Source organism: Lepeophtheirus salmonis, chromosome 9 (assembly GCF_016086655.4).
Source record: "Lepeophtheirus salmonis chromosome 9, UVic_Lsal_1.4, whole genome shotgun sequence".
Classification (NCBI taxonomy): domain Eukaryota; kingdom Metazoa; phylum Arthropoda; class Copepoda; order Siphonostomatoida; family Caligidae; genus Lepeophtheirus; species Lepeophtheirus salmonis.
In genome coordinates, this window is record NC_052139.2 from 12653114 (window position 1) to 12678824 (window position 25711).

Genomic DNA, 25711 nt, shown 5'->3' on the forward strand with positions numbered 1-25711 from the left:
CTCAATCCAAGTGCAAACATTTGTTGACTTGGGAGAATCCAAAATACATTGCAATTATCAAAAGAAACTGATCAAAAATTTAAATTACACTCTTCAACAAAATGATAACCTTGTTTGAGGAATCATCAATTTACTATTTCAGTTTCCTAAGATTGATTGAATTTAAAGGGTAAGGTTAAACATTTACCGTTGCAACTAAGAATCAAACTAACTGATAAGATTACTAATTATAACAAAATGGCTATCTAGTATAGTCATTCCCGAGGGGGTGATAATTGATTTTAAGACGAATGTGAATATTATGTATAACACGGTGAATAACATTTAAAGACAGTTTATACTATGACACTAAATGTAACAGTTCCCCCTTATGTCACTCAAAGCAAGGTCTGAGCATTTAAAATGTACAGTTTCTGTCTTGCTTGGGTTTTGCCACCACTGTTGTTCCTCTCACCAGTATTGCCAAATTAGCCGATTTCAGACTATATTGAACAAATTTGACAGCATCTGGCAGAATTTATTATAACTTAGCTTTTATATTTTTTGTCATAATTGTAAAAATAGTAAGAATATCAATCGCTGGTATTCAAGGTGGCTCGGTATAAGTCAAAGAGGTTTTAGGAGAGGCAATTATTGACCCAAAAGTATTAACAACTCCGTAAGGAGCGTTTTAGGAGTCCTTTTAATGATATCAAACATCAATGACTACCGGATGATTTCCTTCTCCGTTGAATAACTTACGCAATATAAAGTTACTTAACAAAAAAATAATATATATTTCATAATCGAAATGTATGGCAGTTTCTTGCACAAAAAATAATTATAAATATAAGAAATTTTATAAAATTGAGTCGTTTACTCATTGCTTGTTTTTAAAATGAGTCGGTATATTTAAAAGGTTGAGAACCACCGAGCTAGTAATTAAACAATACTAAATATTTACAATTATAAATGTTTGTATTAAATACTATATTGTAACACTTAGTACGAGGACATGGAGGACAATTGTAACAATTGCTCTAATTTTCCTCCTATTTATTATCTATGTATTTTATGCTTCATATCAAGCATATTTTGAGCCAGAAATGTGGAAATTAAATATACACATTGCTAGTCAAAAGGAAACTTTTTATGAAAATAAGAATAAAAAATAAATTAACATAATATTGCTGAGGGAATTCAAACTTCCATGCAAATACCATTAAAAGTATTTTAATGGTATTTGTAATGCATATTTAAGATATTTTTGGATTGATGTACCTGTGAATAAATATGTTTCCCAGATGGAATCCAAATTAATTATGTGTGAGGGTGTACAATGTACATATATATGCTGTCAGAAATCTCCTTCTATAGTACAATACAATGAATTTTAACTTATTTAGCATATACTTTCCTTTTAAAAGAAGTCCTATTGAACATAGGAATATGATTCAGAATTATTTATTTTTTCAGTTGAATTATATTCACATTTTCATTTACAGAAGATAAATATTATCAACAAAAGTCCCCATTTTATGAAAAGTTTCTTTTTGTAGGATATACGCAAAGAGCTTTTACGATTGTATTTATTGATGCCTCAAGTTATTTGTCTAAGGAATCATTTAATACAATTCTGAACTTCTTTTGGTTAGATATGATCAATTTTCCGATTAAATCAAAATCTCAAAATCCAAAGACATAGGTCCTCTGTCAATGGAATCCATTCGTTAGTTTAAGATGATCAAATCTCTTTTACAAAATTGTTTGAATTAGTTGAAAGGCTGACTGGGAAATATTAAGGATATCGCAAGGATTTGTTGTATACAAATCAAGATGAAGTTCCTTCATTTTAAGTACTAATTGGTTGTGTCACACATTTGCAGGAATATCTATCGTAGCGAAGATTATAATAAATAGATGTTTAACAATGCATGTCACTATTCGATAAATTTAGAAAGAAATGACTCCCTCTAATAACAATGCAAGCAAAACTTTTTGTACATCGCCCATATTTCGAGTAAAATGACTATATATACAGATTTGAAAAAAATAATATCGCTGAATTATGATCCAATGCCTATGAATTGCTTCCATGATTTATAGTTCAAATCAGGACTAAAATATTGGTGTAAAATAGTTGAACTGTTTTTTTTATAATTATAAATGTATACTCGCATATAAATAAATCAAAATAAAATTGATGTATGTAATGATATTATTTACTTTAAAAAAGAATGTCATTACTCTTTAAAATGCAAAGAAGTGAATTACCAATTTATTTGAAATATAAAATGGAGTATAACAGATCAATTCCCTTTTCAAGATCATATTTTAGAGCTTCCTAAATTATTTACACTTGTTTGTAAATATTTATGCTCACTTTCATCCATTGAAAATAAAATACTTTTAAGTAGTGCGTGTAATATGGATGAACCAAACAGAAATAAATTGAGGCTTGAGCACGGAGGGGAATTATTTTTTTTCAAATTTAAACTTATCAATAACTAATTTTGAATGATATATTTATTTGCCAGTCGTAATTAATAAAAAGTTGAAAATTAAAAAAAAATTAAACTTTTGATATTAATTTATGAAATTCCTTCCTACATCAGACGAAATCGTAAGTAAAGATGAAATCTACACATCCTTAATTATAAGGTTTAATTTTATTGACAAATGAAGAGTTTGGACAATTTTCTGGTGAAGTCGCACAGTAAATATTATCAGGACAGCAGAAAGCGTTAAGAATATTGCAGCAACCACTTGGACACTCTGTTCCATTTGGACAATTCTTGATCGTATTTTTGAGAAGTGATGTTATCTTTTTGACAAGGTTTCTTTTTGGACATTTACTAGCACTTGTGGCACAGTAAATGTTATCAGGACAGCAGAAAGCGTCTGCAATTGGGCAACAACCACTTGGACAGTCTGTTCCTCCTGGACAGTTGTCAGATCCTTTTTTCGTTGAAGGTACAATTCTTTGAGCCGACTCTCTTCTGGGGCATTTGTCTTCTGTTTTGGCACAGTAAATTCCGTCTGGACAGCAGAATGCATTTTCTATAGGACAGCATCCACTTGGACAATCTGTTCCACCAGGGCAATTATCTTTACTTTTTGGTAGAGATTGAACCAATACTTTTGTGCTATCTTTTTTGGGACAAAATTTTGCAGAAAGGGAACAGTAGATATTATCCGGACAGCAGAATGCATTTTCAAAAGGACAACATCCACTTGGACACTCTGTTCCTCCAGGACAATCCCTTACACCTTCAGCAAAATATGCACAAGAAATTATTACAATTATTAAACTATTTTTCAACATTTTGTAAACAAGTGTAAATGAAAACTAACACAAATAATTCCAATTTATCCTACATTTATATTGCTATAGTTTTTGATAAGAATTTATAGTTCTGATAATTATTTCACAAATATTTCGAGGAATTGTTATCAAAAATTTATTTATGAGGGAAGATTAATCCAAAATTAAAATATACTTTATATTGAATCTATTTGATTAGGAACTATAGATTAGATATAAGTTAGTATGCATAAAAGTTTTTCTTGGATTTTGTTTATCATTCTATCAAATGTAAAACTCAGTCTCCCGAGTGTTTTTTTTTTTTTAAATGTTCTGAATCGGAGGTGGTCTATAAGGGTGACGATGCACTTATATATATTATTGAGCCATTTAATAGATACAAAAATCTCAGGTGTCCTGTTTTTTACTCAAGACTAGTCATCTAAGACATCAAATTAAAGGTTTTGACGCACATAATATAAAATATAAATAATATGTAGAAAAAAAAATCTGTAAAACTTAGAAAAATCACATAAACAACACTATAGAATTTTATATTTGGAGTATTCTGGAAAGTCCTGTGGAAAAATAGCCACACATGCATTTTGATGCACTAAACAAAAAATTATTTCACTATTGAATTGTATTTTAATAGACTGCGTAGTATTTTACAGTCTCTGATAGTGATATACCTAGTATATTTACAAAAACTTGATCTGCAGGTGTTATCTTTGATTTAGGAAATGTTGTTATAACATTAGATCGTAGATTGACATGAGTCCACTTTCCAGCTGTAAGATATATTTTATGGCATATATAGAAAAAGTTGCCAAAGGAAGAAAAAATTACCAACGAAATAGAAAATCTGCTTACGCTAGCCTTATTTAGTTATAAATTTTCTATGACAAAGCAAATATTCCTATAATATCAGACTAACAGTGTTGCACACAAATAGTTGACATTCTCAATGACAATCAAAAATTAAATCAAATTCCATGGTCTCATCATGCAACTCAAAATAGAAAAGATAAACGCTTTGAAGAAGATATTGATAGAATAAAACGTTATCAAACACGTAGTTCTCTTGTTGTTTAAGGTTTTCAAAGCTCTCATAATATTGATTCTTCAGAATGGGTCGTTTATCTGCTGAAATCATTACTAAATACGCTCTTGATTTTTTTGTAAATGGTTATCAGTTTTTTTTTCACTAGTTTTTTCCACACTACAATATCAAATACTGGACATATTAGAGCTGCTTGTATCATAATTAAGTCCAAAATCTAAGGTGCTCTTTTATGGTATACAATGTCGTCATCATATTGGTGAAATAATTCTGAGTGATGTACATTCAGCATTAAAAATTAAACAGTTAAAACCTCCTAAAGTTTATTTTTTCACGTAAGAACTGGGAATGGAAAAAAATATCTCCAAAACTGTCATATCTGTGAATAATGGAGATGCAAATAATTTTCTCTTGTCCTGTTTACAAGCAACTTAAATCACTTATATCTAAATAAATGACATAAAAAAAAATATGCACACATTGGAAAAAATGTATATTTTAAGGAAGCAAACTTAAATTCCTTACTGAGCGAGTAGTGAATATCGTATTATTTAGGACGTCAAAGAACAACTCCATTGTATGATTAAGACCAAAAGAAAAAAGACAATCCAAATTCTTGAAATGTATAATAGTGATAGATATTACCAAATTTGATTAAAAATTAAGTAAAAGTGATGTTCAATTTAGAAATTAATTCTTTATTAATTTTGTTGCCATTAGTCTACCTTAATGTAACATAAATGAAAAATTATTTCCTATTTTTAGAAAATAAAGCGTATATTATAGGTTGTTTTAATTTTTTAAAGTATATTTATAAAATATATCAAGAATCCAAATTGTCCAATCTTGGAATGCCTTGATTGATAGCATTACCACATTAGGACACAAATGATTCATGACTGGATCGTTTTCTTCAAATTTGAACATTTGGTAGGACCTTCAACCTTGATAAAAACTGACTAAGATAATGGATGAATATCGTTACCATTGTTGGCTACACAACATTCATTGGAAGTTATGAATATGGTATTTTATACGTCTTAGTTGAGCTAAGAATAGAGTTTAAGATCGACTTTGAAGTTATTCTTGCTTATGTTTCTTTTTAAATACAGAGTGGGATTTGTGTTGTACACCAAATTTCAAATATTCATATCTTTTCAATCTGGGGTTCAACTTCAATTAACAAAGTATTTCTAAAAAAAAGTTGCATTGCAAAATTATTTTTATAAATTATACTCAAAAGAGACTCATTGAAGAGTTCTTCATTCAAAAGAGTGAGCGTCGGTTTGAAACGATAAATGTGGTTTTTAGTAAAGTGTTGAATAAAGAAATAAATTGATTAACTCAATGTGATAACTACTTTTTGAAGGGGAAAAATAAACTGATAACATATTGGCTGAAAATTCCCAGGTTTAACAAAGAAAACACGTTTTTTGTTCGTTCAAATTGACTTTTTTAAACTATTATAATTTTTATTTATTTACTTTATAGAGAAGAGTTCCCATAACACTTTCCAAAACATTGCTAAGCTTTTCCCATCAAGAAGCATTGTAAAATTAAAACCCGAAATTGTTAATGATCCATTGTTTTGGAAATAACAATAGTAGCATCACACTTTACAAAATAACTCACAAACTAAAGAACAAAATATTATGAAATTTTTATTTATGATTTTCTGTCCTAAGAGGTGGGTTTTAACTGAAAATGAGGGGAGTTATAAAATAGCACCATCTATGTTAGAAGCCTGGGAATTTTCAGCCCGTGTGTTATTTACTTGGGACAACTTGAAGGTTTAGTTGAATCTGAAAAAAGGGCATGCTATTTAAAATCAACTAAAGTACGTATAGACTTAGAGTGTCATAAAAATGTTGGAACTCTATTCTAAGATTTTTCATAAAGACAACACATTTTAGATGTAATATTTATTATAAAGAACATTTAGAGTTAACCAAAATAATGTTTGATCCACAATCAGGGCCGTACGTCAGTATTGCGCTTTGTCCGATTCAGCGGACCAAAAAAAACAACCTTACTCAACCGTCCACCAATCATTTAGGTATGTAAATATAGATAAATTAAGTCATAATTAATTATTAAAATCCATTATATATATGTAACTTATGACCAACTCATAATAGTACTGAGTCATTATAATAAAATTACATATTTGTAGCACGTCCACCCAAAAGGAAGCTAGATAATTTTTCTCAAAATTGAACACGGAATACATTTTCCAACAAATTATAGTTCATTTAAATGAAAAAATGATTCTGATTAATCCTTTGGAGGCACCACAAATTGTACTTAAAGTAGCCAAAATTCACCGGCACATTTATAGAATTAGTAAATTAATAAATTATATCTCTAAGACAATATTGGGGCCAAATTAAGTCAGATAGATAAAACGGAGGTTTTAAACTACAGTTCACATTCTCGTGTATCTCAATTCATCGCAGAAATTTGAATTCAAATCCTTTAATTTACCGTAATATATCTTTCAAATATTGCCTGTCATTTTATAAATATAAATGATTGAACCTTTCAATATAAAACGCGTTTTCCGCTTCCCGTGATACATTTCTGATAATTAATAAATTACTGCAATTATTTCAAGAGTACTTTACAGCCAAAAATAAAAAACAAAGACGCACACAACATTTTTCGTATGGATTTAAAGTACTTCACATTGAGTGGATATTCGAGTTAGATCTTACGTTTAACGTTACTGGTTGCAAATGTGTAGTACTTTACAGCCAAAAAAAAAAAAAAAAAAAAAGACGCACACAACATTTTTCGTATAGAGTACTCTTGAAATATTTAAGAGCATGAGAATTTGATTCATTGAATACAAGATAAATTAAATTGTTACTGCTTAAAAGGGACATAAATAATAGTTATGTACTTTTTAAAGTGGATTGTTGCAGTAATTTATTAATTATCAGAAATGTATCACGGGAAGCGGAAAACGCATTTTAACAGAGAGTTGGTGATTTGTTCTATCTATCAGAAGGAAATACAGAAGGACAACTTTAATGGTCACAAAGTTAAACTCCATAAGAATGACCCCAGCTGCAAGTATCAAGTGAAAATTGATCATAAGAAGCAGAAAACTTTGCTGTTAAGAAAACTTCCTCTGCTACATCCTCATCCTCAATCACTGCCTCCTCCTGTCCCGATGACCCTGCTCCAGTTGGGGCCTTACTGCCTGAACCAAGATCTGAAAAGTCCGTTTCTGCTGAAGAGAAAGTTACTGCAAACACAGAAAATAATGGCGACTCATCAAATTACCCCAGCGGACGGATTTCTCATGGAATAAGACTTCCTAATCTCGATATCGGACCAATCTTCTCTCCCGAGCAGCTCTCTGTAGTCAACAACAACAATATTCCCTCTGCAGAGGACTCTGAGACTAGCGACAATGTCCAGGGAGGTGGGAAGAGCAAGACTGAGGAGATGGAGTTTGTGGACGGAGGCCCAGAGTACCCTGTCGTCTTCACGAGCCAGCTGGGAGACCCGAAACTTATCGGGCGGGAGCCTAAGCGGAAGGACATCCAGACCAGAACCAGAGTAGAGACTGAGCGGGAAACTGTGCCTAAGGTCGAGAGAGATCATCCTCTACAGCCCAAGTTACATACATACAGTCCTCAGATAGATGACAAATACTCCAGAGACTTTCAATATGATTGGTTCCGTAAGTTCCCGTGGCTAGAATATGACAAGGTTGAAAAGTCATCCAAGTGTTTCACGTGTTCCAAATTTTCCATTTCCAACCTTGGGAAATTTGAGTTCAAAACATGAAAAAAACAGTTCCTCCTTGAAAGTTCATTCTAACAACAAAAAACACAAACTGTCGATGGAAAAGTGGATCAATTTCCTCACATCATACCTCGGTGCTCGGCCATGTTCAGTCTCAACATGCTGAGGAAGTCGTGAAGTGGCGAGCTTATTTGAGGTATCTTTTCCAAACTGTTGGGTTCCTCGCAATGCAAGGATTGGCTTTTAGGGGCGATTCCCAAACAAGAACAAAGTTGACGGAATCTAATGAAAACAATTGAGGAAACTTCTTGGCGCTTTTGTCCCTGCGTTCACACGACAATCAAATTTTCAAAGATAAACTGGAGACCGAAGTCAAAAAATTTGGTTCAGCTGGGGCAGGTTTTGCCAAATGGACTTCACCTGACATCCAAAATGAGCTGATAGAGATTATAGCATCCAAAGTGACGGAAAATATAATTGAAGATGTCAAGACTTGTGCCAACGATGATGACTACTGGTTCTCTGTGATTGTTGATGAGACATCAGATATGTCAAACACGGAACAGTTCAGTCTGTCACTGGGATATCTGACCAGTGAAGGCATCAAGAAAGAGAGCTTCCTCAAGTTTGTAAAAGTTACCCAGAATGACGGCAAATATTTGTTTGAGAAGCTTCACGAGGCTGTCGAGGATCTCGGCCTTCACCCCGGCCGCACTGTCTCCCTGGCCACGGACGGTGCCTCCAACATATCCGGCATCAAGCAGGGTCTTGCCGCCAGGTGGAAGGAAGCAGCCCCACTGTGTGTCTACATTCCACTGCTACGCCCATGTCCTCAATCTTGTAGTCAAGGATCTTCTCTCAGATATAACCCTTTTGAGAAATACAATGGGGACAGTACAAATTTTTTACAACTTCATTGAAGGTTCACCAAAGAGGTCAGCAATCTACAAGTCGGTGAAGATAACAAGTAAAGATGAGGAGCAGGCCAAGGTGATGACCCTGAAGAACCAGTCTGCTACCCGCTGGAGTCTCCGCTACGATGCTGTACACGCTGTATCTCTAGGGATGGTCAGAATCATGAAGACCCTCATAATAATGAGAAAAGATAAAGATACATTGTCGAGTTCAACAGCAACTTCTCTGCTCAACAGCATCTTTAGTCACGAATTTGGTTTCGGCATTGAACTGTTGAAGACACTCCTCAGACACACATCTAGCTTGTCAGATGAACTTCAAGGCAGAAAGGTTGACCTAACAAAGGCCCGGAAACACGTCAACCTAGTGATTAGGACTCTTGAAGATCTTAAGAATGAGAAAATCTTTGAATCAATCTGGAAACTTGCTGAGTTGAAGTCGTCTGAGATGAAATCAGTATTTGACCAGGAGGACTCAATTGATTTGGAATTCAAGGAGGCGAAGATTCCAAGGAGAATAAAGTGGAAAGGAACAACTGAACCCTACTTCCGTGAAACACATTTCGATGTTGCAAACAAAAAGATTGTATTTGAGCTTGAGAGCAGATTTGCCACCGACGATACAAACATCACAATGGATCTCATTGCAATCGTCAATGACAGTGAAGTGGAGACCTGTGTCATTGAGCGTGTCGCCAAGCACTACAGACTTGAACTCGAGCAGCTCCAGTCAGACCATGCAATCTTCCAGCAATTCAAGGTTAATGTTATAATGTTTCATTTTGCATTATATGTTTAAAATTTATGTTTCTCTAGGCAGATATTGACACAGAAGACATGGTTTCGTCACAAATTGCTGCGGAGTTAATAAGCTCGGAAGTGTTCCGCCTGATGCCGGAGCTATACAAGGTGATCTTTATCCTGGCCTCAATGTCCATCAGCAGCTGTGAGGCGGAGCGGTCATTCCCCTGTCTCAGAAGAACCACCATGGACCAGGAGAGGCTCTTCTCCCTCACCCTCTTGAACATGGACAGGGCGATGGTGGACATGGACAGTTTGATTGACACCTTTGCGTCAAGGAAAGAGAGAAAAAATTCTTGTTCTAATCATGATAAAAAACACATGCATTTTTTCTTCATTTTTTTCAAACCCATCACCAAGTATACATGCAAGTTAAGAACATCAAGACTTGTGAACATAATTTATTTTCTGTCGATGTAACCGTTTCATGGTATATTATAATCTCGTTCATTATCTTTATCTGTTATTATTTTAAAAATATTTAAGGAGGTTTAAATTGTTTGACTTAATTGTATAGTTCAAAAAATTTCTCTCATTCTTGCACCGTGCATTTCATACTCCATTATACTCCTTCCTTTATGAATAGGTCGACATAGACTTTCTGTCTAGAGTTTTTCCTTTTCATTTTATTTTTCCCAATGTTTGCCTGAAGAAAATAATGGTCAGACAGTCCATTGGACGATATTCTTGCAAGATTTAATTTATGCTGTAGCAGTTGCCCTGTTTAAATATCCCACGTTCACCACTGAAAATCAACCGTTCACCCTTGTAAAGCGGACCGAAAAATCTTCCTGACATACGGCACTGTCTACAATGTCAATTGTAAGATAAAATGTGTTAAGTAAAAATGAGGAATTCTACAAACAACAATATATCTTTTGCCCAAAATATAAGAATGTTCCAGAAGCATATTATTTTTAGTTGACAGATCATGCTATAGTAAACCCCATACGGTTAATGTCCCCAAAACGATCTAATGTAAGAAAAAAAGTACGAAATTAAACCTTTTTCATGTATTTTTACTTTTCAGAAATACTTTATTTGTTGAAGTTGAACCCTGGATTCAAAAGATAAGGATATTTAAAATTTGGTATACAACACAGCCCCCCTAAAATAAAGAATTGCATGGATTTGGAACCAATCATCTGATTGAATAAAAATATTTCGTTATGTAGTTTGCAGTTAAAAGCTTACATACATTTCATCCCATTCTAAATTGTTGCTATTTATAATTGATTTGTTGAGTCCTAAAAAGCTATCTAAAGTGCAAAAATGAAAAGGGAAATAGCAAAAAAATGCCAGTGTTCAAGTTACCCATAAAAACAAAATCTCACGTGGTATAGGAGCTGTTATATTTATTAAGGCATAATGCTCAGTTATTAAGTTTGGTGGGTATGCCTTCAATCCACATGAAACCCCACTTTTTTTCTTTCTTTTTTTTCTTTATTTCTCTTCAAAGGAATTCCAGCCCTATAGTCCGTGCAGTAAATTATGTATTCATAAGTTTTGAAGTACTTATAGTAAGTCGACTTACTTCTGGCAATGAACTGCCATTCGGGGAAATTAGGAAAGTATTATTGCATCTGCAGATAGATATGCTGCTTTTCTTTGAGTATTCTTAGGTGAAATTCATTGGATTAGTACTTTACCTCGGATTTTCCTTCTTGGTCGGTTAGATATTATCATAAACTAAAGACTATAATAGATAGATTCTGGAAAAGTAAAGAATGAGATGATCAATTTGTTTTGGTGGTTATGTTATTATTTTAAATCTAGTTTTTAAGTTGTGGCTGATTTGTGTATGTTACTCGGTGTTATGTGAATTTTGATTTATAATGTAATTTGAACCATTACGTGTTTGTTTTATCTCTCTAGAAGTTGGTATATTTTATTATTGTATTCGCTTTTAAAAATTGATATCTCTTTCAAACAAAAAATATTATCTAATAGTTGGCATAAATTCCAGCAAATACCTACATATTAATAACTATATATACCTACATATATGCATCAAATAAATCCATGACATCCGATATACCTGTAAAAGAATGATAATTGTGAAGTTGAAATTCAGTTGGTTTTTTTTTGACGAAGAAGTGTTTTGAATTTATTTGCATAAATTTAATAAAATGAACAAAGATTAATATTATTGAAATAGTTCAAACATTTTAAAGGATATTTCAAATAGAATAATAATAAAAAATGTCAAGTATTTCAAAGTGCAAACGAGCTACTTGACAAACAATCTACTCATCGTATTTACAGCTAAAGTTAAAAATGTAACAAGTACTACTTAAATATCTTACACTTCAACATACTTGAGTAATTAATGTGGGGAGAAGAGTTTCTTGGAGTTTCATTCCCTTAGTTTTTAAGATATTATGGTTTTAAATTATTATAAAAAATGTATCTACTTCAATTAATAGTGTAATTACATCAACTATTTAATAGAAGCAGAGGGGGCGAAATGAAACAGTAGTTCTATTTTGATAACTTGTAGATCTTATAATAAAATAATTGAGAAATCAAACCAGCAGATATTTTTTTCAACTATAAACCATCATCGCTGGCGTATTGCTGATAATACGATATGAGTATAGTTGACATGTTTGTAACGAAAAAAACTACCTATAAAAATCCAAAAGGGAAAAACGGTTGTTGCGTGTGCTCCTTATTTTTTTAAATTATTATTTAATGACGTCGTTGTGTTCACTTCTCCCTTTGAAGTAAGTATTCCTGCCCATCTTAGGTGTAAATAGCCCAAATGGGACTAGTAGCATCAAAATAAATGTGTACCATAAGAGAATATTTATTTACTGTCGACATATTTGGCATTAAAATACTCATACCACGAGCCAAATTAGAGAAGTGTTATTAAAACATTGTTGAAAAAAAAGTGTATCGTCTCAAATACTTAATAAAATCAAGACCCTGTAAATTGATTTATATTAATAATTTTAAAGAAACAACATCATTTTTTATTTGTTTTCATTTTTTACACATTTGCAAAGATAAAATTTTGCTAATTATTATATCCTAGATGTAACTTGTGCAAGCAACTTATACATTTGTATCCTTGCACCCTTCAAAATTCGCGGATTTTAACTTGTACAAACATCAAACACACACTTTCTTTATTTTCTGAAGATTTATTTATGGAACTCAAAATAAATCTCGCTAAGACATCTCCCACAAAAATATAACCAAAGAGCGTGGGATGGTAAAATAGCTATACTTGATTCTAAAATTGGTTAAGGAAATATTAGGAGTTTGCCGGAGGCCAGGCCCCAAGATCCTCAATATTTATATATATATGTGTAGCGATAACATAAAAAAAGGTAAGATTTTTGTAAGATAAAACAGAGAAAAACATAATATAAGTTTTTTACTTCAATGAAAAACCAAAGAGGAATTTTTAAAATATAATAATATAATATTGAACCACTGAAAAACTGTCCCAAAAAGTTATTAATGTGAATGCTATTTATTTCAATTTTTATATGAACATATTATATACAAATTAAGTCAATTTGATCGTGCAGTATTTGAACTTGACATCAAATTTTGATATTATCAACATAATCAATTTTAGTTGGTGAAGCATGTTCTTAACCAGAGATAATCCTTTTTTTCCTTTCGTTATTTGTACAACGTAAATACTGAAACACTCTTCGTAAGGAGTGTAAGGAGGAAGTGTAGTAACCTAGGTAGATGGCACCCCTGATCTGAAAAGGGAGTGAGATACTTAACAAAGGAAGATCTATAATAACTAAGTGGGTTTACTTTAATTTAATATAATTCTCGTAAAGGCCCGATTACCACATATTTTATAAAAAAGTCATAATTTGAAGAGGTTTAGTGTGCATATTCAGCTTATCATGTACGGGCATGTTAGCTCTTATTCAATATTTCACTAACTGAAGATTAGCCAGAAAACTGTTTGAATTCATTTGCATAAGGCTGGTCAAAGAAGAAGCTCGATCCAGGAGTGTCACACGAATTGACGCAAAATAACCTTTAGGACTGAATTGATGTTTGCAACTCTTTCTAAAAAGTAAAGTAATCAATCAATTTATGAAGTGTTGGGTGACTGGTGATAAAAAATGGGTTACATACAAAAACGTCAGCCGAAAAAGATCGTGGTCAAATCAAGGTAAAACAGCTCAAACGATCGCCAAGCCCAGATTAACTGCCAAGAAGATTATACTATGTGTTTGGTGGGATTGGAAAGGAATCACCCAATATGAGCTACTCCCATCGGGCAAAACACTCAATTTATAAGCATTTCGAAAAACAAAACAAAAAACTCTCTTAACAATCATTGTAAGCCTTAGATTATAAATTAATTTTATTTATATAAATTATAATAAGTTTGTAGCCAGACTATGAAAAAAAGCTACGACTCTGCAGCCCTGAAAATATGTGTAAAATACAACACACTGTCGCCTGTAAATTCAATTGGAAACCAATGATATAAAGTTCTTTTTTTGTAACTAGTTTCATTATTGTTCATTAATAGAGTAAATAATAGGCTTTGGGAATTGAAGAAAAATTTGTAGTGTAATTTATATATTAATAATCAGATCAAATTGAATTAAAGCTTTTCTGGTCCCAAGGCATCATTCTATGATTATCCTAACACGTCCTCCTCCTTGTTTCCAATGTGGGAGACGTCATGCCCCTCACTTCTTTGCAAATGACCAAAATACCACAAAGGAGGTCTACTTAGAGGTCATGAGAGACGTTTATAAACCCTCTAAAGCCTACTGGTACAAAATTGGCTTTCGATCAATTTGGAGATGTTCTGGTCTAAGGAAATGTGGCTTCCTAGCTCCCGGACTACAATCCTTTGGATTATTTTTTGTGGGGCGTTTTGGAGAGGGAGTCCAACAAGCGTGCTCCCAACAATTTGGCTTCGCTGAGATCCTCCATTATTGAGACTATGAATAAGATCACTACATCTTGGTGTGCAGCAGGTTCCGCGCCAGGTTGGAGGCCGTGGTTGAGGCTGAGGGTGGTTGGATTGAATTATTAGATTCATGGATGTTCCCACATTTGTACATAAATTGATTTGTAAATATCTCTACTAATCAAATAAAATAAAAATTTTATGTCCTGGTCTCAAAAATTCTTAATTGTAAAATTGTACCCTGTACTTGATAGTGGGAATGACCTTCTGGGGGTTAAACTCTCCATTTTACTCCATTCAATTTATTTTTACTCATATAATCGGTTAATTTTTGGTTTAGTAAATGGTGAAGTAGAGTCAGGTGCATTTCCCTATTGTCTCTTCTTTTGCCCCTATCGTTTTTCGTTTTTTTTTCACAAAAATGAGCAGAGATTGATGGGTAAAAGGAAGGTTTATTTAGCCAATCATCTGATAAGGTAACTTTTCTTCTACCTTACCATTTGATTTACCACAGAATTCCAGACATATATTTTCATATTTTTTTTTTTTTTTTAGAGGTTAACAATAATTTATTTATGTGTACAATCAACCTTTTATATAATTTAACATGAATATTATTTGTTTCATTGCCTCTTTATAATAAAATGATATACAAAAATAAATAAGCATTTTATAATAGTATAAATTTTATTAATTAGAAGATATTTTAATAATTATCATAGTTTTTTTAGAATCTTTTTTTCAGTTTACAGCAGGCCTTTCCATATTGATACGATTAATAAGTTTTCTTGAATCATTTTTTGCCATAATATTTAGTAATTGAATGGAACAGTGATGAAATAAACTTTTCAAGTAAAGGTTAGATGCACAATTATAACCCAAGTATTTATTGAAGCCATAATTTTTTCTCCGAACATATAAAAAATAATAGTCTTCCTAAATTTAGGCATTAGAAAACAACAATTTTGATTTTTCATTATAATTTGATACTCAATGTACATATTAATAACCAGAGAAAAATAGAAGTGTGTAAGAGAGACCTCATCTATTTATTTGCTCAAAAAGTTCGAAATTGGAATTGTTGTTACCAGATTCAGTAAAAGTAACTGAAGGAAATTATTTTGAAGATAGAAGGAGGCCAAAACAATAATTGCATTTGATGTTTGTGCCTTGTCAATATATACAGAAATCACAAAAAGAAGGGCTTCGTTACTTTTTTCTACCTCATCATCCATTTCACCTTCATTCATGAATAATTTTTTTTTGAATTTGAACGGGTCAATGTCTTGGGAATGTTAGACTTCAATACTAGCCGTATGAATTCCCTTTATTTCTCACATATTAAGACCATCAAATTTTGCAAGTGAAACTACTCATATTTTCCTTTCTGCATCAAGTACTCGTCTTACAGAAACACAATAGTTGGCTCCAGAGAGCTGACAGTACCAGCTAAACCTTGATAAAATCACTCTATATTTCCCTAGAAGAACGTACTTAAAGTTGCATTTTGTTAAGAAGACTGTATCACTGCAGTGAAGGTTTAGTTTTTGGAGTTACTCCAAATTTTGATGTTCTGAACTATGTGGTTCTTTAGAAGTATTTCATTTTCTAATCCCCACTGAATGTATTTTGCAATTGACAATGTTTCAATAAGATCTTACAATGTAGGGAAAGTTTCCAGTTATTTTCCAGGTAGGGTGGGATGAGGAGTATTATTGAAAAGTAGCTATAGTAGTGCTATTATGTAAAATGCTGTCACCCCGAAAAAAAGTTGGTTTTTTCAATAAGTGTTGTATATACTCATTTTTGAGGTTAACTTGTGAGCAATTTTGACACCCTTATGTTTTTCCATCTCATACAAGTCATTCACTCATACAATGATATGTTTATAGGTCAATACCCCCAAAATTAGGCCATTTCAATATTTTTCTCCGTTGGAAACAGTTATACTAGTATTTGAAATTGTGGCTAATACCAACGAGAAGAAGGAGAAGTTCTAGAGCAGCTGGATTAGGTATATTGATTTCCAAGATCCTTTACAGAATTTGTTTAAGTAGTATTTCCTGTTGGCACATGCATTTTCCATAAAAATGGCTATAACATTAAATCCGATCAGGGTTTATTTCTATAGGGTTCTCCAATAACAGATGTTATTTGGATATTCAAAGAAAAATTGCATTTTTTTGAGATAAATAATGGGATGTTTATTTGAGAACCATAAACTTCATTTAATAAGACCTTAAAGTTTGTGATTAGAAAAGTACTTAGGAAGATTTGGGAAATGTTTCGGAATAGGGGATGGTTTCAAATACCAACATTTCTTGAGATTAATAACCATCGATTTTAATTGTTTTTTTACTCTTCTGGACCTTATCTCGACTTTCTACAACAAAATCAATATATTGAAAATGAAGAGAGCAAACTTGTGAATTCTTAGAAAGTACCTAAAATCCGCCAGCTTGCCTAGGAATTGCTCTAAGCCATTTAGCTTATAAGCATTCATCATGAGGGAAAGAACATAGAGACACACTAGGGTCCTTTGGTGCATTTTTATATCCACTGCGATAGTTTGGTGCACAACAGAAGGCTGGCGTTATAAACATCTAAAACATGATTTCAAATTCATTAAGTGCATATATTTTATTAATACGATAAAATAATTGTTTACTGTATTAATTATTATGACTAATGTAATAATCGTTCAGAAAATTAATTATGTAGTCAGTTTAATCAAATTATATCAATTTTCTTACAGGCTTCCTTAAATTTCAGTCTCAAAAATATGTGTATCAAGATTATTAAAATATTCCTTGATATGGAGTGAATAATCAAGGATTCAACCCAAATATATACAAATACGGGGAAATACCAAAAATAAAAATAAAATGAAGATTTGTTGGAGTACACTAGTTGGGAAAAGTCCTTCTACTGAAAGTCCGAGTCGAGGCTCAAGTCTTTGTGGAGGAATCCATGTCAATAAATATTTTCAACGAGTATAGTTCAAATACTAAGAAAATAAAAAATACTTTAAAAGAATACGTTTAGTTATATCCAAAGATAGCATTTAAAGGGACTTTGAGTTCAAGTAGAGGCGTGAGTCTTAGCTTTTGATTCCAAGTCAAGTTTTGACTTTTTTATTGGATTATCTACTATAGAAATCAATGGCTGTAGAAGTGACCCTATTTTTCAAGATACAGGCAAAGATGTTTCTCAGTAGCTCTGTTATTTATTGCCACAAATGAAGAATTTAGAATTTTCTTAGCTGATTCTAAACATTTATTTACATGAGCAGTCTTTTAGCCGAATTTTGTTTTTAGCGAAAAGACAATTTGATAGTATTATAAATGGGTATGGCCCATATACTATATATGTCATATAGGTAAATTAATTATTTTGCACAAAAATCTTTTTTTCATAATCATATTCCCCATTAGTATCTAATTCGAATCTCTACCGTTACATCATTTTAAATAAATTACATAATATACAAACAAGACAGCAATTTGAATGGAAAACGTACAAACCACTTATCTATTATCAATTAATTATCATTGGATATGATGGATTATTAATATCGGGAAAAACTCAAACCTTGACAATCAATGAAAATATCATGCAAACGTATAGAAATTCCCCAACCACACGTACCGCAATTAATCAAAATACATTATTGTATGAAGTGTTGAATACATTTTTTTGAGATTTTCCTTAGTCATTAAATATGTATCTAGATTATTCAATAAATAAGTTAACTAATAGAATAAAACACTGACAAAGGATTTCAAATTCATATTTGTTTTACATGTTAATGAAGTTGGTGTTGAATTCTTATTCAAAATAGAATTGAATTAATAAATTGAGTTGTAATATTGTTTTAATTTATTCAAAGTCCTATAATTGTAAAGATTCAAACTAATTACAAACCAAATGTCACTATGTTATGTTTGTATAATGATCACTAATAAATATGATTAGTAAAAAAAAAGTATTTTCCGGACAAAAACCCTCATTAACTTACATTGTAGAGATGACATATAGAGCATATGAACAATATGTATTGTCAAACTACCAATTTAAATTGAATTAGAATATACAATCACATATTTCAATTGATTAAATTTCATTTTTCGACCAAATATCCAAAATGGTCCTTTTGCAAAATGTGTGTTCGCCAAAATTTCCATTTGGTAAATTGTACTTCAACAAAATCTCCGTTCGACATATGGTCTAAGAAGTCTATTCGGCAAATTGTCCTTTATCAAAATGTCCATTTGACCAATTGTCCTTCATTGAAATTTTATTCGGCAAATTCAACTTTTTTTTTAAATGTTTTTTGCCAATTGGCCTAGAACCATTTATTTGATACTCAATCGGATGATGTCCTATTAGTTTGCAAAGGCATTATTGAGTGCCAGTTTGTTAAAAGTAATGCTAAAATCTTTTGAAAAACTCTTTAAAGTATATTGTAATGCCTTACAAAGCTTTTAAAAAGAAATAATCTTATTATGCAATGGATTATTTGTTCACTTCACACGAATGAACTACTTTAAAAAAAAATATTTGAATACTATGAAACGAAAGCAAGAGGGCCAAAATCTTATACAGCTCCCAAATTTTTTGTGTAAAATGTACACTATAACATTTGTGACTATTAACGGAAGTATATCAGACATAGATGAATAGTTATATTAATGTTTGAGCAGAGATCAACAGTACTTTGTACAGATTTGTCAGATTGTAAAAAAGAGTCCACATTATACACCTAAAAAATTTCTTGAAAATATAATGGAATAGTGCAAGATACAAGGTGGATTATCACTGCTTCTACTCTTTTAAGATTATAGATTTAAAAAAATCATCAATAGAGCTTAAAAGACTTGTTATCTCTGTGGTCCTTCATTACTAAATATAAAAGATTATCTCATATCAAACACGGATCGGAATACTTTTTTTCCAATAAATAAGCAAATTAACACCACAATTCTGAAGAAATAAATGAAAACCTCGGTCTCATTTAAGACAATTTTTTTCTTTGCACATCCTAAAGTGTCATTTTACGTTCTTTTTTCGATTAAAACCTTATAACAAGAAAAAAAACCCAGTTGGCATCTTCTTAGAAGATCGTAAAAGAAGACAAAAGGGTCAAGTCAGACAACTTTCTCAAAAAAAAAGATTTTTTAAATTACCTATATTTAATTAACTTGAATACAAATCTTGAAAATTACAAAACTTAACCTCATCTAACATTTGATACAACAAATGATGAACTATTAAAATGTGCACAAGTTGAAGATTTAACTTCACCAGATATTCTTAGTCATTCTCAAAACGTTGAAAGATATGTTGTATCTTTAACATGGGAATCTCAAAAAACATATGATTAAAAGAAAAGAGACAAAAATTTGATTAATAATCAAATTTCACTCAACATCACTCAAGATCAAAATTGAATAAAAAATTTCAAAATACTGATTTCATGAGTTAATTTTTCAGAGTGTTAAATGATTTAAAAACTATATATGAATCAATCCATTTCTATCTAGATCTTGAAAAAAAAATGTATAAATTACTGAATAAATAGAAAATATATGGTTATTTACCTATATGAATAAAATCTAAAAAAAAGGTTTTGTGAGTACATAAATGTAACAAAATCAGCCGTGGATACTCTTAGGCATGAATTGTGTCTTTATAAAAGATTCTTGCAATATAAGATAATCAATGTAGCCATGTTAAGAGTGTTATATCTCCTCTATTTCGTCATATGTGATATTTAACTGCATAAATGATACCTCTTGCGCTCTTCAGTGCTTCATTCCAAAGTGGAGAGAGACAATTTTGCTAAGAGGTTCGTAGTAATTAAATTTGAATTTGGTAAAAGGTACATACTTATCGGTTTAGTATAAGTTTCGGGAAGCCACATTTCCAATTCACATAACACAGTTTACGAGACTTGCAGATTTATTTTCATGCGATTTTATGCTCATCTTTACATTGCTGGGATTGGAGACTAATTTCCTGAATAAAAAAGTCACATAATGGAAAAATTTGTCGTCAAATATGTCTTTCAAATCAAAGATTAATTCCATGAACGTCATTCATGACTTTTCAGAAAGAGTTGTAAAATTAAATTTGGACTTAACTCGTGTTGCTAAATTAGAAGAATATTTTGAAATTAGTAGTAGCAGATAAAATATTGCAATAGAAAACTAATTTAATAGTTAGTAAACATGAGTAGTTGGGGAATTATCAATTTGAAGATTTTGTATTTACCTTGGATTTGTTTATTTCGAACTTTGGCCATCAAAAATCGAAATTCTACTATTTTTTTATTAACATCGAAAATAAATAATACTATTTGATGTCTTATATATTGTGTAAGAAAGTATAAACGGAAATTGTATTTGTTATGATTTAAATTACTTTAGTCTCATTTATTTAGTTTATGGAAATGAATCCTGTAACATTTTCATTTTTTACCATTGATGTGGACCGATTAATGTTAACTTAAATTTATGAAATTTCTCGAAAATTATTTGTTTTATGAGTTAACACACTATTACTATACCACCATAACAAAATAAAAACAATGCTAAAAATATGGGGGCTTGACGCACCCTAGTATTCATAAGTTTTGTATCCCACTGAATTGATGTTTTTTCCTTCACTATTTTTCGATTTGTAACCATGTATTTTTTACTAACTAAACTTAAAACAACATATTTTCGAGGAAGTGCAAATTAACAATAATGATATTAAAAATATAATTCTTGAAAAGAACGAAAATGAATGTTAAAGGTTGGTTGCCATAGTAATATAAACATATACTATAGTATTCTCATTTCAAAATGCAGCACAGGTAAAATTTATAAGTTAAAAATATTTAATATAGTGTGTTTTTATCATAGGTAAAATATTTCCATCATACCACCAAGCCAATATTTTTACCTGGGGGTCTGATGGACACTAAGGTATGCCCTTATCTCTAAATAATTTCCTTAATACGATCCTTAAATCCCTTGCAAACCTTGACTATGTAGTCGGTCCCGGGCCGAGCTTGGTCTACTCCTTTTCGATTGAAGTCTCTAGAGACTATACAAACCTAGGAGGAGTGTTTGCAGAGCAGGGCAGCCACATGTTAAGGTGCCAAAAGTCCGAAATGTTGTCTTTTAGGAAGACCTGGGTATTAGTCCTGCAATAACACGGAACTCCGTCAGCAGTGAATAAAAAGTTATCTCTCATAATTTTTTCTACATTCTGGTAGCACTTTCCTTATCAAAAAGTTCGATTTATGCATTTGCATTGAGCCGCTTCTTTCTCTCCACAAAGCTCAAGACCATGGTTTATAGGTCTTTATACGAGCTAGATTTTTTTTTTCTGAGGACATATATCACTGAATCTGAGACATTGTCAGGATGTTCGGGTGGGATGTAGCGGCTCTTCTGCTTATTCTTAGTGGCATCAACAGCGGGAAAAAAATCATCAAAGAAGAGCAAAACTTTGAATTAAATTTTTCTTGGTCTTGATAAAGTTAAGAATATTATTTGCTCTTTCTTTGTCTCGGCTGACTCTGTTCGGAGATCAGATGTCTTGTTGTCCTCCTCTTTAATTTTGCACTAATGCCATTCCAGATTGAATATAATAAAATTTGTACCACTAGATAAGATCATTCCTACATAATATTAAGTTCAAGTCCCCATTTCTGGTTTGAGGTGTACAGTATAAAAAAATCCTGAAGACTTTCAAAAACGAGAAAAAATGGGCGCTTAAGAATTGATATTGGAACATGATTCAGGCTTCTCTTTCATTGAAAGGGGAGGGAAACATGCGTTTAAGTAACTTGAGGTTTTAGTGTTTGGTTTCAAATTCTTTGCCTGTATATATTTTAAACTCCGATATCGAAATAAATCAATAGAACTATTTAGGTCCAAAAATAAGTTAATCAATTTTGAATAACCATATTTTAATACTTGGGTTCTCAATAGATGTTTGCAATGCATTTATTGCTTTTTTAACATTATTAATTGAAAAGTACCTTATATGTAACAAATTATATGACTCAAATAATTTAAGTTATCTGCGTATAAATATATAGTAAATAAATTAATTTGATCCATAAAATGTAATGACAGCATCCATAAATAACTGGTAATTATAATGGTTGGTGATATCGTCTTAAATAAACGATTTTAAGACTAAAGATTTGTTACTTCCATATAGCAATATATATATTGGCCAGCAAAATTTAGACTATTTTTTGGATTTATGGTTCAACCATCCTTTCTGCATAAAAAAAATTATAATAAACATTTCGTCATCATGAGTGAGCAAGAAGCCAGAAGGGAGCCCATCTCAGATCTCTTAGATGCTAAAGTTGAGTTGGCGAGGTTTATGGACATTGTGAAGTGCTCAAGAGCCCGGGTTTCAATGTGACCACAATATAGAATGATGGAAAAGATCTTTCCTGGAAATCAGGAAGAAGAGGGCCCAATTTAAAGAGGGATGCGGAGTTCCTCTCCAACTATGAGAAGAAGATCGAGGAGGATCCCAACAAATCGATGAATCACCTCGCCAACGACTTCTCCGTGGCTGGTAGGACCATCAGGAGGGACGTGAAGGAAGACTTCGAATTGCCCTTTTTTTGTTATTTTTTTGCCGTTGTTATATGGGAGGAATGTTTATTTCATTCATCCCATAGCTTCTTGCATCTAATGCATCTTGACAGCTAAGCCTCTCTCCTCCAAAATATTTTTCAAATGGTCAAGATTACCATGTTGATTTTCGCTTTCTTTTTTCTAGCTTGTCGACAAATCATATTTTCTACAACTCTCTATCAATATCTTAGAACGCGCTTTTTATGTATATATAACAAACAAAAAGATTTCCCCTTTAGCTCTTCTCTCTTCGTTTCATATATTTTCATTCCCTTTTTTTTTCATTACGTTTTAAAGTATTGCTTGAATAAGAGCTTGCTGTTTTTCTTGTTGCTCTTGATTTGGTAAAACCATCTACATAGCATATCAAATGATTATCAATCAAAGTAATTGCTGTTACCGAACTCAATTTACCAACACCATCATTGCAAATGTGGAATTTTGGTTTGAAGGTGTACTCATTGTACTGGTTGGAATGTTTGGTCTACTTGGAAATGCAACTTCAATTGCTGTTCTTTCAAGGAAAGAAATGAAAAATGTTTTTAATCGACTCCTAATATTTTTATCCATAATTGACTCAATTCTTATACTTTTTGCGATCGTGAATTATAGGTAAGAAAAAACCAAATAAATAGGTTATATGTAACACGATTGCTACGGAAGATTTATATAGTATTTTTTCACAGTACAAAACGGAGACTATAGCATTTTTCCCACTCCGAAGGGATCATAAATCAGCTTATTAATCATTTTTAACTAGTTTTCTATACTTACAAATACCATGAGTTTATCTTCCTGAGTAATCGGTTCCTTGCTTTCAATTTAGGGTTGTAATTCCTAAACATTTTTTGCGTGCGAATTAGTTATTTATAGCAACTTACACAGTGTTTTCTATAGCCGCTATCATTATTAGTGATGAAAACGTGTGTACAATGAATGGGCAATGGGGATATTAAAAAAAAGAAGCGAAAATTAACAAGGTAACCCTGACAATTTGAAGAATGTTTGGGAGGATAGAACGTTTCATTAGATCAGCTACAAATAGCTCAGACAAGGGAGGAAGGGGATATGCTAATAAACTAGGATATTTACTAGAATTGTTCGGATATCGATCCCCGATTCTAGTCTGAGTTCGACAAACACTTACAATTATAACTTCGCATCAAATCATCAGGGTTACGCTCCGTCAATTTTTGAGTACATTCGAATGTTTAATTAGGTTTTGATTATAACGAAATCTATTTCGGATAGGATGTCCACTACTCAGGAATTAAATAATGACAATTGATATGGAAAAGTAAATTCACTTTTCATATTAGCAATTCCCCCCAATAAAACCATAAAAACGGACCAGCTACAAAATTAAGAGGATTTACATTACTCACCACCATTATTTGACTTCTGAAAAACTGTGTAGCCATGAGCGTGAGCGCTCAGAAATGACGGAGAATAGAGTGTGTGCTATAAAACCAACTTAAACCAACCCATAATCCGAACTGAGCACGACATGAATTTTAGGGATCCGTAAGAATACCCAGCAATATTTTTTTGCGGAATTCGAAGGGTTCCATCTGTTCAAGGCCTCCGGGGAGTCAAAAAACTTCTCCAAAAATGATCAAAATCGAATTAAATATATCAGATAGATCTAAATTTTCTCCTCCTACAAAGTTCTTGATTAGTATCCCTATGACAAGATAATTTGATACAAGGATTCCTTCTACTCTTTTAAAAGTTCTTAGTCTACTTAACCATTCATTATAAAATTCAAAAAAGATTTTTAAATTGCAATTAATTGAAATAAAGAAAAAAAAATAAAGCATTCTAATGTAGTACTTAATATATGTTATGGAAGTCAAAAAATACCACCTTTGTCCCATGTATTAACTGCGATCCCACAACTACCAATTACTCTGATTGAATCAAAACTTCCAGATTCAGTTATTCATGTAAACAGTTCATTTGCAATATGTTGTTCCTTTCCAGAAATAGTCGGGAATTATGTAGGTATTTAGTTCCAGTTTTTACAATCACTGTAGTATGATTCTCCATGATTTCAAGCTTTTCGGATCCCGGTAGATATTTGGTAAGGTCTTTGCAACCATAAAACTTGATAGGTACGAATTCCAATTTTTTCTTTATATATTTTGTGAATTTTAGTTCCATATTTTTGAGATAGCTTGCTAATCTTCGTAATGCAAACTTCTCGAAGTTTGCTTTCTTTCATTTTCCTGATCTGTTTTGTTTAGTCTCTTTCCCTTCTTGATTTCGAACAAAATTTGTGAGACGATTCTCTAATTGATTTACTTGTTTTCTTGTCAGCTCAGGAATGAG

General features: G+C 31.9%; 3 protein-coding genes across 3 annotated transcripts in view; 2 read left to right on the top strand and 1 right to left on the bottom strand.

The window, feature by feature from the left end:
* Positions 1-2629: 2629 nt before the first annotated feature.
* LOC121124332 (progranulin) lies at positions 2630-3304 on the bottom strand. Its single transcript, XM_040719484.2, has one exon. It carries the CDS (start codon positions 3302-3304, stop codon positions 2630-2632), a length of 675 nt encoding a protein of 224 aa, XP_040575418.1.
* A 5544-nt stretch (positions 3305-8848) lies between these two features.
* On the top strand, positions 8849-10865 carry LOC139906389 (uncharacterized). The gene is made up of 3 exons (XM_071891171.1): positions 8849-9776; positions 9833-9925; positions 10848-10865. Exons 1-3 carry the CDS (start codon positions 8988-8990, stop codon positions 10863-10865), a joined length of 900 nt encoding a protein of 299 aa, XP_071747272.1. The 5' UTR covers positions 8849-8987.
* Positions 10866-23663: 12798 nt separating this feature from the next.
* Positions 23664-25711, top strand: part of LOC121124466 (FMRFamide receptor-like) — a 30124-nt gene continuing 28076 nt past the window's right edge. The window contains exon 1 of the mRNA XM_040719620.2: positions 23664-23992. Coding sequence (XP_040575554.2) covers positions 23751-23992 — 242 coding nt within the window. The 5' untranslated portion in view covers positions 23664-23750. The remainder of the gene's footprint in view (positions 23993-25711) is intronic.

Excerpts from the sequence above, each read along its gene's own strand:
- LOC139906389 (XM_071891171.1), top strand. The coding sequence starts at position 8,988 with ATGGGGACAGTACAAATTTTTTACAACTTCATTGAAGGTTCACCAAAG. Across the intron at positions 9,777-9,832 it reads CAATCTTCCAGCAATTCAAG|GCAGATATTGACACAGAAGA; the intron begins GTTAATGTTATA and ends ATGTTTCTCTAG.
- LOC121124332 (XM_040719484.2), bottom strand. The coding sequence starts at position 3,304 with ATGTTGAAAAATAGTTTAATAATTGTAATAATTTCTTGTGCATATTTT.